The sequence below is a fragment of the Chiloscyllium plagiosum genome, chromosome 7 (genome assembly GCF_004010195.1).
Source record: "Chiloscyllium plagiosum isolate BGI_BamShark_2017 chromosome 7, ASM401019v2, whole genome shotgun sequence".
Classification (NCBI taxonomy): domain Eukaryota; kingdom Metazoa; phylum Chordata; class Chondrichthyes; order Orectolobiformes; family Hemiscylliidae; genus Chiloscyllium; species Chiloscyllium plagiosum.
The window spans coordinates 26,745,524-26,760,418 of record NC_057716.1 but is presented as its reverse complement, the minus strand read 5'-3'; the positions used below and the strand labels follow the sequence as shown (position 1 = coordinate 26,760,418).

Sequence of the window (14,895 nt, the reverse complement as noted above, 5' to 3'; positions counted from 1 at the left end):
GTGTGGATACAACATATTTGAGCATAGAGAGAAATGCTTAGTTTCATAGAACCCCTAGAGTGTGAAACAGGCCATTTGGCCCATCGGGTCCACACCAACCCTCCAAAGAGCAGATACCCAGACTCATCCCCTACACTGTAACCCTACATTGCACATGGCCATTCCACCCAGCCTGAACATCTTTGGACTGTGGGAGGAAACCCACGCAGACATGGGGAGAACATGCAAATCCCACACAGACAGTCACCCAAGGCTGGAATCAAACCCTGGTCCCTGACGCTGTGAGGCAGCAGTGCTAACCACTGAGCCACCGTGCTGCTTCTCCTAGTCATACCCATCAGCTGGTTCCGATTGATGAACAAGCTCAATAGCATTTCTCGCCTTTCAATCTACCTTCTTTCGATCCCGAACTGGCCTATTGCTTATTTTGGGGCACAGGTCGATATAAGTGCATGCACTACTCTGGGCTGCGTCTGACTTCCTCTCTCGACAGATCACCACTCTCAAGTCAGCGGCGTGGAGATAGATTGAGGATGGTCACCCTGGCTGATCGCATTGCTCGTCTAGTTTTGACACCGATTGTGTGCTTTTCTCGTAACCCAGTCACCTGCACTGTTGGTGTTAGTTCAGTTGCAGCACTTGCCCCTGAGTTGTAGGATTGTGGACTCAAGGCACGCTAAAAGGATGTGAGCGCAAACGTTTTGGGTGTCGCTTCCAGTGCAGAACCAAGGGAGGGCTGCACTGCTGGAGGTGCTGTCTTTCCATGAAGTGATTCTAAAACATAGGATCTTGTGCTGTCCGATAGGTATTGAAAATCCCACCTAACTTTGAAGATCAAACTTAGCCTCATTTCCCACTCCTTAACGAGCAAGACCCATTTCATCAGGCACATTTCTTTCACCACCATCACAGCACCATCCAGCCATTGCACCTCAGAAATTATTTTGTATCCAGCATTGACTAGATCCCCCTATTTAACTCTGACCATATATATATATATATATATATACACACACCATTAAAAATCACACAACACCAGGTTATAGTCCAACAGGTTTATTTGTATGCACAAGCTTTCATAGCACTGCTCCTTCATCAGTTAGCTGTGGAGCAGGACCATAATACACAGAATTTATAGCAAAAGATCACACTGTAATGCAATTGAAATAATATATTAAACAAACTATATTGAACATGAAACTGTAATTTCTTGCTGTAAATTCTGTGTCTTATGGAACTGCTCCACAGCTACTTGATGAAGGAGCCGCGCTCTGAAATCCAGTGTTTCCAAATGTACCTGTTGGACTGGTGTTGGGTGATTTCTAACTTTGCTGAAAATGTGTTGCTGGAACAGCGCAGCAGATCAGGCAGCATCCAAGGAACAGGAGAATCGGCGTTTCGGGCATAAGCCCTTCTTCAGGAACCTGAAGAAGGGCTTATGCCCAAAACGTCGATTCTCCTGTTCCTTGGATGCTGTCTGACCTGCTGCGCTGTTCCAGCAACACATTTTCAGCTCTGATCTCCAGCATCTGCAGACCTCACTTTCTCCTCAATGATTTCTAACTTTGTCCACCCCAGTCCAACACCGGCTCCTCCACATCAAACACCAGTTCTCCGGCTGGTGTAGAAAGATTGTATGGATGGGGCTGGGGTTGTGAGTTGGGATAGGAATGACAGAGCTTTGCCTGAATTAGCCACACTGAAAAGTGGACAGTGTCCTGGTGTAAACCTCATTACACAGCAGAACTGGGATTTAAAAACTTGTCACCATACCCAGCAAAGATTGGTGAGGCCACTTTGACAATACTGCGTGTAATTCTGGTCGCCCTTCCTTCGGAAGGATGTTTTGAGAAGGTGCAGCAAAGATTTACAAGGATGCTGCCAGGACTGGAGGGTTTCATCAGTGGCTATGGGGTAACCTTACAGAGGTTTATAAAATCATGAGGGGGTTGGAAAGGGTTAATAGACAAGGTATTTTCCCTAGGGTTGGGGGAGTCCAAAACTAGTGGGCATAGGTTTAAAGTGGGAGTGTTATGGACGTGCTGAACAATTTGGGAATGACCAGGAGATCGGTTTTATTTTGTGTGCTGTCAGCTGAGGGATAGATATTGGTCAGGAGCCCAGGAATAATGTCCCTGCTCTTCCTTCAATATACTGCCATGGGCTTGCTAACATTCACCTGAACAGGTAGATGGAGCCTCGGTCTAACATCTCATTGTAAAGCAGGCACCTCCAACAGTGCAGCACTCCCTCATCAATACACTGGGGGATCAAACATTCATGCTCTGGGTCTGGAGTCACATGTAGGCCAGCGACACCCACATATCACAAAATGAATAAATAAAAAAGAAAAGACCAGGAAAGCATGAACTAGATGGGTTCTTCCTGACAATCAACAATGATTTCATGGTAATTGTTGGAATCTTAATCTGAAATCTTTACTGAATTTATAGTCCCCCATGACAGGATTTGAACCTGATTCTCTGGATTAATAATCTAGTGATACTGCCACTAAACTATCTCTTCTCCCTAACTGAAAGTTATTTGTGTCCCTCTGCCGACTTCTTCTCTCAGCTTATTCCTTTTACACCTATCTTTGTACCCAAATTTGCTGAAAATACAATGATGATCCTTTCATCAAAGCCATTAGTACATATCATAAATAATTGTGGCCCCAAACTGATCTGTGAGGTTTGTATGTGGAATGAGCTGCCAGAGGAAGTGGTGGATGCAGGTACAGTTACAACTTTTAAAAGACATTTAGACAGATCCATGAATAGGAAAGGTTTAGAATGATATGGGCCAAACACAGGCAAAAAGGACTAATCTGGGAATGTAGTTAGCTTGAACTGGTTGGACTAAAGGGTCTGTAACTGTGTTGTCTGACTCTACAACTCTGGAGAGGGATTTGAAAGCAGGATCTCATGGTTACAGTATGTTACCAACTCAACCATAGCCACTTTCACTGATGCTTTCAAATGCCTCCATGTTCTCATCCAGCTCTACCTCTGTAATCTCCACTGGCCACCCAAAGCCCGCAACCCTGGGATTTCTGCACTCCTCCAATTCTAGCTCCTTATGCTTTCCTGATTTTAACTGCTGTCAGATTGGCAGCTGAGCCTTCAGCTACCAGGCCATTGAGCTGCAGAATTCCATCCCTAAACCTCTCCGCCTCTCTCTATCCATCTGCACAACACTCTTTAAAGACTTTGGCCAAACTGCTTGATCATCTGCCCTGTTACCTCCTCAGATAACTCAGTCTCAAATTTTGTTTCAGAATCAGTCTTGTGAAGCCCTTTCAGGCTACACTAAAGTTACTGTGAAGGCAAATTGAAGAGAGAAATTTGAATTTTGTTGGAAGGAAAACTTGATTGAAAGCACAGTTTTGTCTTCACTGCAAAATCTTTATCTCATTAAGGCAAAAATACGCCCAATATGTGGCTAAGATACCATGCCTGGGTTTTGTTGAGCTGCAACTTCTGACACACGAAAGCAAGATACCAAAGGATGTGTACTTACAGAGCAATGAGAAACAGGAGGTGAATGAGATCAATACATTTAAGGGAATATACCTTTAAGGTATTTTGCCTGCACTCCTAACCTGTCTATATTCCTCTGCAGACTCTTTCTGTCATCCTCACTGCTTGCTTCCCATCTATTTTTATCTCACTCACAAACTTAGCAATGGTACATTCACATCCCTTATCCAAATCATTAATACATCTTGTAAATAACTGCGGCCCCAGCATTGATCCCTGTGGCACTCCAGGTTGCCATCCTGAAAATTCCCCCTTTTCTCCCAACTCTCTGTCTTGTAGCTGTCTAGTTAGCTGATCCTCTATCAATGATAATATACTAACACTATACCAACGGCTCTTTCTTATTAAGTAGCCAAATATGTGGAACCTTATTGAAATCCAAATGTATTACATCTACAGTTTCCCTTTTGTCTATCCTGCTTGTTACCTCCTCAAAAATTCTAGTAAATTTGTCAGGTATGATTTTCTCTTCATGGAGCCCCACTGACTCTGCTTGATCATATTATGAATTACTAGAGGGTGTAGATTTAAGGTGAGCGGGGAAAGATTTAAAAGGGACCTGAGGGGTAATATTTTCACACCTCTTCTGGTGAATGTATGGAATGAGCTGCCAGAGGAGGTACTGGATCAGTGGTGCTGGAAGAGCACAGCAATTCAGGCAGCATCCGAGGACAGGCAAAATCGACGTTTCGGGCAAAAGCCCTGATGAAGGGCTTTTGCCCGAAACGTCGATTTTGCCTGTCCTCGGATGCTGCCTGAATTGCTATGCTCTTCCAGCACCACTGATCCAGAATCTGGTTTCCAGCATCTGCAGTCATTGTTTTTACCTGTCAGAGGAGGTAGCGGAGGTAGATACAATTGCAATATTTAAAAGACATTTGGATGGTACATGGACAGGAAAGGTTTAGAGGGATATGGGCCAAACACAGGCAAATGGGACAGGTTCAATTTAGGAAACCTGGTCAATATAGACAAGTTGGGGCGAAGGGCCTGTTTCGGTGCTGTATGACTCTACGACCCTCTGGCAGTATGACTCTTATAAATGTTTGGAAAGAGACTCCAAAAAAAGTATGGTGTAGAAGGGTCTAGATTTTATTATGCATGAGACATGAAAGGTTAGCATGCAGGTGCAGCAAGTAATTAAGAAGGCAAATGAAATTCTGGCTAGGCATTTGGCATTTTAAAATATGGAAGCTTCGTTAAAACTGCGCAGTGTTGTTAAGGCTGCACCTGGAGTCTTGATCCCTGTATCTAAGAAAAGACATATTTGCAATGGAGATTCACCAAGCTGATTCCTGGGATGACTTAACAAGAATGGTTAAACAGGTTAGGCCTTTACTCATTACAGTTTAGAAGAACGAGAGATGATTTTATTGATGATTATGAGGAGGGTAGCTGTTGAGAAAATGTTTCCACCGGTGTGAGAATCTCACACTAGTGACAGAATGAGGGGCCTCTCACTGAAACCTGAGATCCAAAGGAATTTTCTGCTTTCAGAGTGCAGTGAATGTTTGCAATTCTGTAGCCGAGGGTTATAGAGACTAGACGACTGAAAGAGGAGATAGATAGATTTTTGAAATATCGAGGGATTGAGAGCTATGATGGGCTGAGGTCTGGGGCAGATCAGCCATGATGTGATAGAATCACACACACACTCTCTACATTGGTTACGTTTGGGTACTCCTACCTGCAGTCATGTTTTTCAAGTTCAAAATGCGGGTTAAAGTTCAGCAGGATCTTCTGGTGGTTCTCAGGTGCATAGATGACCCATTCACATGTCTGGTGTGCCATGTAGTCCTGTGGGTATCCGGGCGAGGTGATGTAACCCGCCTCTCCTGCGTTTAAACGTTCCCCGCATTGCGCTTCTCCTGAAATAGGAAGAACAGTAACTTTTAGAGGGAGGACATGCTTGCCTTAAAACAAGACTCTAGAAATATTGACGTTGGCCCATGGATTTAACAACCCCATGATTTACCATGAGCAACAACAACCTCAGATCAGGTTCAGCGTGACATTAAAGACAAAGCAAGCTGGCAGCATTGTTGTCGCATATAGCGCGTTGCTAGAGAGAAATGACTGTTGGGTAGTGTAGCATCGGGATGGGAATGTTGAAAGCCTTTCCTGCTCCAACAACAACAGCAGCCAGGTGGTAGCTCAGTGTTTCGTGTTTCCTCACCTCTGAATTGGAGAATTGGGTGTTCATAATTCCCCTCTCTCCAGTTACTGCCATCTCTACATTGCACCTGAGGGGGTGTTTCTAATATGATGGCCCTTTAAAAGTACTTCACTTGGCCTGGTGTTTGGTCGTTTGTAATGGTGGGCCTGTTGTACAGGTCAGACTAATTGATTGCACCTTTGATTGGGAAATAATTTCAAGACGTGGAAGATAAGGGTAGTGAAATGGGCAAAGCTTGTTCAAGGAGCTACAATTGGCCAAGAGGCCTCTTTTGGTGCCCTGATTTCACAATGGACATGTGGCTAATGCAGGAAACTAACACACACACTGTCATTGGAACCAGACTATCAGCACTGACAGGGAATCTGACATCTACGGAATCCAGTGATTGACTACAAACTGAGAAAGGGGAGTGGGGTCACTTTTCCTGGAAACAAAGAACATAGAAAAAACATATTTCTTCTTGAAAACCACCTCAGAAGGGATAAAGAGCCAGGACTGAATATTTCCACTAAGACTTCTCTCAGAAACTGATAGATTTTCCTTTTAAAATGCAGTCCAAACTGAACGGGGCCTCCTGTTCACCTTTTGCAAACGTTAATCCTTGCAGTCAGGGACTCTGCCTGTGTCAATGTTAACACCTCATTATTCATTAGCAGTCCTCCTGCAGCCTGCATAAAGGTCACCCTCCTGTGTTCCTTAAAGGACTCGTTGTCTTAGCAACGGCGGTCTTACAAGACATTGTGCCAAGTTTACACACAGAGGGACAGTGGTGTGACAAGCTCAACAACATGATGGCATTAACCATTTTTTATTAGCTTCGCTTTCACCCCTCAGAGAACTCCTTATTCCACTAAAGTGGCCCCCTACCCCGACGATTTCTCATTTCCATAAAGGTTTAGAGGGCGAAAAGGCCAAATGCAGGCAAATGCGACTAGTTCGGTTTGGGAAACCTGGTCAACATGGACATGTTGGGCCGAAGGGTCTGTTTTAGTGCTGTATGACTCTGTGGCTCTAGGACCAATGCCGGCAGCCTTCAACTTCCTAAACTTTGGAATCCTCTCCTCAAGCCACTTTTCCTATTGCCCCTCCTTTCAGACACTCCTTGAGACCAAACTCACTGAATAGATTTCTCAATTACTGGCTGCAATGTTTCCTTTTGTGTCTAAGTTTGTCTGATGGCACTGTTATTATGAATCCTTGGGATGTTTTGAAAAAATAGCAGGTGCTATATGAATGCATGGTGTTGCAGCTGCCGATTACTAAGAGCTGTCCTTTTGTGTCAATTGTGCTCAGTTAGTGGTCACTGGTTTGTCTGCACACATGGTGAATTAGAGATAATGGTGTGTGATCCTGGACAATGCTGGTTAAGTTACTATAAGTAATCTGGGCAGCTAGGGAGGAGTGTGTCAGTGTGTCGCACTATATTGATGTACAGTCCTCTGGGAAGAATTATAGAATCCCTACAGTGTGGAAACAGGTCATTTGGCCCAACAACTCCACACTGACCCTCTGATGAGTATTCCACCCAGACCCATTTCCCTACATTCCTCCTAACTAGCCTACACATCCCTGGACACTGTGGGCAATTCACCTAACCTGCACACCTTTGGACCATGAGAGGAAACCCATGCAGACACAGGGAGAATGTACAAACTCCCCACAGACAGTTGTCTGGGGCTGGAATCGAACCCAGATCCCTGGCACTGTGAGGCAGCAGTGCTGGCCATCGCTAAATCTTGGTATGTCAGCCGTGGTTCACCTCTGAGTCAAAAGGTCATGTGCTGAAATCTCACTCCAGAGTTTTGAGTTTATAATCAGGCTGACATTCCTCAGTGCAGTGTGGAGGCAATGCCGCAGTGTCAGAACAGCTGTCTTTCAACCGAGATCTCCTTTCATCTTTCTGGTGATGCAACAGATTGCAATATAGTAAAATAGGGAGGGGTCACTTTTCCCCCATATGTGTCCTGGCTATTATTTATCCCTCAGCAAAAGTCACCAGATTACCTGGTCACGATGACATTGCTTTTAGTGGGATTTGTTGTGCAAATGTTTGCTGCGTTTCCTATAACAGCAACTGCATCCAACTGACGGTAAAGCAATTTGCAGCGTTCCAATGTGCAAAAAGCACTAAAGAAACATAACCTTGAATTTTTTTTTTAAGTAGGACTGAGGAACAGGATTCCTTAAGGAAGAGATTGCATGGTCACTCATTATCCTCACGGTTCCTCATCCTCTAGCCACTTAATGTTGTGGTTCCTGCGTAGGCTAGCAGCAGCAAGGATGCTGGATGCTATTCAGACTGGGGGCTATTTATAAGCTGAACATAGCTAGATCGGGCATCTGATCTTTGGATGTTTTCCAGTCTATCTGACAACATGCCCCGGAGACTGCAAACTAGAGATTAATCTGGAGGACGAAGAAACCCAGGAGACAAATCGTAGGTACATTAAGAAAAAAATACGATGAGTGTTGTGTTTATTTATCTTGAGCAGTTACATTTAGTCACTGAGGGAATATTGGCAGTTGGGTGAACAGGCATGTGATCGAACCACTAGGGTGACTAGAGTTGTTATCCCAACTTGGGCTGCAGCCTGGGCGAACAGGCCCTGCCAATTCCTATTTAAAAAGATTTTAACACCCTCCACACCACGCGGTCCCGTCCTGTATCCTGGGGTGGGATTGTCCCCTAAGGTGGGAGTGGTTGTAGGGAGGTCGAACGCCAGGATTTTATTTTTTGGAGGTGGTTGGGGGAGGTGGAACCTCACCTTCCAAACCAGCCTAGCACCAGCCCCCATCACCCCGCTTCTCAACATCCCCCTCCCCCAACCAAAGAATACCCGGCATCACCAGGAGGAGGCAGTCAGGAGCCAGCAAGAGAAGTGGCCGATTGAGGGAGGATGGTAGGGGCAACCCAATCGTAGGGCACCTTTTGGCAGTGCCAATGAGAAGATGATGATGCAGTGGTAATGCCAGTGGACTAGGAGCCCAGAAACCCAGGCTAATGTGCTGGGCATGTGGGTTCTAAACCTGATCCAGCATTTAGATTTGACAGAAGTTTTCCAAATTGTGAATGGGGTAGATAGGGAGAAGCTGGAGAGAGTTCAGAAGAGATTTGCCAGGAATGCAGGGCTTGAGGCATATGGAAAGGCTAGATAGGCTGGGAGTTTTTTCACTGGACTGAAGGAGGGTTGAGATGTTTACAAAATCAGGAAGAGCATTGATAAGGTGAATGGCAGATGTGTTTTTCCTAGGGTGGGGGATTTCAAAACCAGGAGTCATATTTTTAAGGTGAGAGGAGAAAGATTTAAAAAATGCATGAGGGACATCTCTTTTACACTGAGAGTGGTCCATGTGTGGAATGAACTCCCAGAGGAAGTGGTGGATGCAGGTGCAGTTACAACATTTCAAAGACATTTGGATAAGTCCATGAATAAAAAATGTTTGGAGGGAACTAGGCCAAGCACGGGCTGATGAGACCAGTTTAGTTTGGGTTTATGGTCGGCATGGAGTGGTTGGACAGAAGGGTCTGTTTCCACGCTGTATGATTCGATGATTCTGTAACAAAGAACGAGAGGGCACAGATTTAAAGTGGTGTGCAGACGCTGTGAGAAAAATACATTTTCACCCAGATCGGGTGTGGAATGCCCTGTCTGGACATGTGGTGGAAGCAGGTTCAACTGAGGCATTCAGGAGGGCATTGGATTTTTATTTAAACAGAAATAATATGTGGGGATATGACAAAGGGATTGGCATGAAGAGAAAATTACTCAAAACAGCCAGTGTGAACATGATGGTCCAAGTGGCCTCTTACTGTGCACTAACAATGCTGCGATTCCAGCTGACAGTCTCAGGTACGCAAGGGGCTTTCTGACTCTTGGGAAAATGTCCACCGGAAGGACTGCATCAGGGGAGTCATCCTCACATTGTTCTCTGGAATTTTACTGTCCTTGCCCTCCTCTCCAACACCCCATTGTCCACCACCCAATAGTATTTTGCCCCTCGACTCTATACATTTGTGAGGGTTGCTTCTCCTTTGCAGAACCACCTCTCGCTCTTTGCTGTCTGCACTTCCTCTTCCTGACATCCTTAACAATGTAGGGGTACACTCGGTGGAGCTACCCGGTCTGGTTGGTCCTATTCCTGGACTTTTGATCACATAACCACGGACGACCACCTTCAGCTGTCTACTTCCACATTCCTGTTGAGGGTATCCCAGATGCCCATCTCCTGTATACACCAATCAGAAAGCCAACAGGCCTTCCCGCTTCCCTTTGCTGGTCAGTGTTTGTCCCAGTTCAATTATTTTTGAAGGTGATAAACAAAAGTGCTTAAACTAAATAGAAAAAAGGCATTATTCATGTAGCTCCGATTTGTGGATTTGTTTCAGCTGGATCTTCAATTTTTGGAAATTCCAATCCTACCCCTCGCCCTCTGCGCATGCAGACATCGACAGACACTCACACACACAGATTTAACAGGGACACAAGCACAGATAGATGGATGTTCATACATACAGGAAGACAGAGACACAGACAGACAATCACATGTATACAAAGACGTAGACAGAGACACAGACAGAAAAGACAATGACTCACAGACACCACAGACATAGACACACAAGAAACACACATAAACATAGGATGACACACACGGATGCACGTACACATCCCCAAACAGACATACTCCCATGGACAGAGACATATTGATGGAGTTCCACATACATGCACAAATGTAAATGTGTGTGGATATCAACACATAGACACAGATGGACACACACATATCCTCTCATTAAGCTGCTTCACTGGGGTTGAAGAACTTAGTTATGATTGGGTGCTATTCTTGCTGTCAAATCTACAGTGGCATATCACTCCAAGTGTCTCAGACAAGGGGAATAACAACAACAGCCTGCCCACTGACCACCAACTCTAACATTTAAAAGATCAAAAGTCAAAATGCAAGTACAGTTTTACATCCATATCCTGAATTGCTAGCATGTTTTGTTTAAAATTAAACATGATCAATTTGAAGCACCTTTTACCCTCTAGTAGCATCACATGTTTCCATCCTGAAGGTGTGACGGGTACAATGACACCTGGGGTAGCACAGGGGCTCCATGGTTAGCACTACTGCCTCATAGCACTAGCGACCTGGCTTCGATTCTACTCTCAGGTGACGATTTGTGTGTTTTCCCAGTATCTGTGTGGGCTTTCTCTGGGTGCTCTGTTTCCTTCCAAGTCACATAGATGTGCAGGTTAGGTGGATTAGCCATGGGAAATACAGGGGAAAGGGTGGGATACTCTTTGGAGCGTCAGTGTAGACTCGATGGGCCGAATGGCCTGTTTCCGCAGTGTAGGGGCTCTACAGTTTCTGGTTTTTATTCCAGCCGTTAACCTGGGTCTGTATCGGATGCTGGCAGTGTGTGTGAAGGATGGAAATGTGTAACACCCATATCTCACACACAAAAGAAACCCCTAATAAAAGCAAAATAAAATAAAAAATTCACAAGAAAGGCCGTGCTGAAAAACGCATTGTTTCCCTAATCTCCAGCATCGACGTGATAGCATTTTATTTACGGTGCCGATAATTCTTGTGTATTTTAGTTGAATGCAAACCAGTTATCTTTGCATCAGCCTCAGAGATAAGGCTATCCCAGTGATGACAGGAAACATTTATGTGCTAAACAGCGTCCTTTAAGCACTGAAAGGCCTCCTGTACTCGTTGAGTTGCCTTGATGGAGAGATTACTTTGCCTGTCGCTGCGTGCCAGGATGGACTGAAGTTCAGACACCAGCAGCTCACTAAAGCCCCGTGTTGCTGGCAGAGACCCTGCCTCCTCGGGCAGCCTCACACTGTTCCTGCCCGGAACCGGTTCTCCTCGGGCTGAACCTACGGCGATTCCGTGAAACGCGATCTAAATTAAACCTTGCACATCGTGCTGAAGCGTTTCATGGGAGCTTTATCAGACATTAAAGAAAAAGGCACTGAGGAGCCTGAAGAGACTAGACTTTATAGCAACACCCCCTCCCACAAACCATTAGATTAAAGCTCACTCACCTTGTTTCGATTTGGAGATGCCGGTGTTGGACTGGGGTTTACAAGGTTAAAAATCACACAACACCAGGTTATAGCTCGACAGGTTTATAACCTGTTGTTTCCACAACCACCTGATGAAGGAGCGTCGCTCCGAAAGCTAGTGCTTCCAATTAAACCTGTTGGACTATAACCTGGTATTGTGTGATTTTTCATCTTGTTTCAATATTGGTTGGATTAGATCAACTCCCGTCTTTTCCATTGAAATAGAATCCCATTACCATCCTACTGGATAGTCTGGGTGTCCCCTTCAGTTATGGGCGGCACGGTGGCACAGTGGTTAGCACTGCTGCCTCAGAGACCCGGGTTCAACTCCCGCGAGTTTGCACATTCTCCCCGTCCCCCGTGTCTGCGTGGGTTTCCTCCCACAGTCCAAAAAGTGTGCAGGTTAGGCGTGAAGGGGTAAATGTAGGGGAATGGGTCTGGGTGGGTTGCTCTTCGGAGGGCCGGTGTGGACTTGTTGGGCCGAAGGGCCTGTTTCCACTCTGTAAATAATCTAAAACATCCTCCCCGTGCCTCAGATGCATAAAAATCACACAACACCAGGTTATAGTCCGACAGGTTTAATTGGAAGCACTAGCTTTCCGAGACCTGCTCTTTCATGAGGTGACAACGCTCCTAAAGTTAGTGTGCTTCCAACTAAACCTGTCGGACTATAACCTGGTGTTGTGTGACTTTAACTTGGTCCACCCCAGTCCAACACCTCCTCCACATCATCTCAAATGCATGTAAATATAGTCTTGAACAAGTAAGAAATGCCTTTAGTTTGTTTAGATAATCAAACTCTAATGTTTGTTTCTTTGATGTGCTACTGTACAGAGCTTAACTGGATTTCTGATAGAGGCTGAATAGGCTGGGGCTATTTTCCCTGGAGTGTCGGAGGCTGAGGGGTGGCTTTCTGGAGGATAGTAAAATCATGAGGGGCATGGATAGGGTGTATAGCCAAGATCTTTTTCCTAAGGTGCAGGAGTCCAAAACTACAGGGCGTAGGCTTTAAGGTGAGAGGGGAAAGGTTTTAAAAGAGACCTAAGGGGCAACTTTTTCACGCAGAGGGTGGTGCTTGTATAGAAGGAGCTGCCAGAGGAAGTGGTGGAAGCTGGTTAAATTGCAACATTTAAAACGCATCTGAATGGGTGTACAAATAGAGGGGTTTAGAGGTTTATGGGCCAAATGCTGGCAAATGGGACTGAGTTAGATTGAGATGTCTAGTCAGCACGGACGAGTTGGACCTAAAGGTCTGTTTCCATGCTGTGTGACCCCATGACAATATTTTTATGAATACAGTATATTTTTAAAATGAAAAAAATTGGATAGACTGGGAGCCCTCTCCCTTTTATCTTACCCTTAGATAGTGGCACTGAAGCCCTCACTCTCCTACTTGCTCATCAAGTGGTAGGATTGGACATACTCCTGCCCCATCCTCACCTTCTCTCCCTCATCCTCTTTGGTCTCAAACAGGTCACCACTCCCCTGACCGCGGATTTGCCCAGGCCTTGAAATTTATTGGAATCTGCATTTGCTTGCCAGGTCTGATCCTTGTATTAGGAAATAATTCCTGGTCCTCAGAGATGATTCCTGACACGACCAGGAGGGNNNACTCACACGCTCAGCAAAGGGAAAGACAGGCTCTTCCTCGGAACTGCGTTCTTAAGCTGAATGACAGCAAGGATGCTGGCGCCACATTAAGAATGATTTATGATGGTTTATATATGCATATTGCAAACAAAATCATTGGGTTGAATTTAAGATTCATCAGAACGTCAATCGTCATTTTTAAAAAATATACTCCGAGGCATCACATTTGTGTCATGCGACCGTGCAGTTTTCCACGTCTGGAAATCTCATTTGTTTAGAATCTCCTCAAAGGGCCCCTGCTGTTTCACAAAAAGTACATCAGGTACCGGAGTTACCGCTCAGAGCTCAAGCACAGCACAGACATGAGCGGCTCTGCGATCATTCCATCTCACTCACTCCTCAACGTAGAAGGAAGAAAACAAGAGGTGTCCCTGGAGAGGGAGGGACAGCCTTCAGTGCAAAGTGAGGCCATTTAGCCCATCCGCTCTGGCTAGGTTCTCCGAAATTGCGACCCCTAAATCTTCCCACAACCCTGTTTCTTTTCCTTCGACGTGGACATGTCTCCTTTCTGAGTTTTTATTTCATTACTATTAGAAATGAAGTTGCTTCCACCATCCTCTCAGACAATGTGCTCCAGATCGCCACAATGCACTGTGTAAACAAAAAACCCCTCACAAATCCCCAGCTCTCTCAGTTCTTCTAACCCTTGTGTCAGTACATAGCTCTTTCCTCGTCGTTTTGAACACGCGATTAAACTTCCTTTTCGGGTTCTGGGCAGAGTTTCAGTAGTCTCTGCATGTCGGTGAATTCTAAAACGTACCTAAGCAGAGCCATCAATATCTCGTACATGCACCCCACCACCTCAGGACCTTCACCCCTCTCCAACCTCCTCAGCCTTACTAAATATGTAGAGGTTAGATTGTTTTTCTAATGCCCGCTGTGTTAGGGCCCGTCCCACACATATTATTCACTCCCCCAGGTACTCACAGTAAAAAGTTTGCACAATTTTTCCTTGGCTCAGCCCGGCCCATGTTGCTCATGACCGGGGGGATGGAGGATTCGACAAAGTGGCAGTGCCCAACCCCATCTCTGAGCTAGGAGGCCTCGGTTCTTGTCCCACCGTGGCTCCAAAGGCTTGCCACGACACCTCTGAACTGATTGCTATAGAAAATATCGATAAAGGGTTCGATTCCAGCCTCGGGTGACTGTGTGGAGTTTGCACATTCTCCCCGTGTTGGTGTGGGCTTCCACTAGGTGCTATGGTTCCCTCCCAAGGTCCAAAGATGTGCAGGTTAAGGGGAATTGGCCACGCTAGAATTGCCCATAGTGTCCAGGGATGTACAGGCTAGGTAGGTTAGCCATGGGAAACGTAGGATAACAGGGATAGGGTGGGATGCTCTTGGGAAGGTTACTTTGGACTCGATGGGGTGAATGACCTGCTTCCCAACTCTGCGTGTGTGTGTGTGGGGGGAGGGGGGGGGGGTTCTATGAAGTGATTTTAGATGGCTCCTGA

At 45.5% G+C, this 14,895-nt stretch overlaps 1 protein-coding gene across 4 annotated transcripts in view; it reads right to left on the bottom strand.

The window, feature by feature from the left end:
* Nucleotides 1-14,895, bottom strand: part of LOC122551427 (neuropilin-2-like) — a 103,925-nt gene that overhangs the window by 73,939 nt on the left and 15,091 nt on the right. For all 4 annotated transcript variants that reach the window (XM_043693315.1, XM_043693314.1, XM_043693316.1 and 1 more), the window contains one exon: nt 5,227-5,407. In XM_043693315.1, the coding sequence (XP_043549250.1) occupies nt 5,227-5,407 (181 nt within the window). The remainder of the gene's footprint in view (nt 1-5,226; nt 5,408-14,895) is intronic.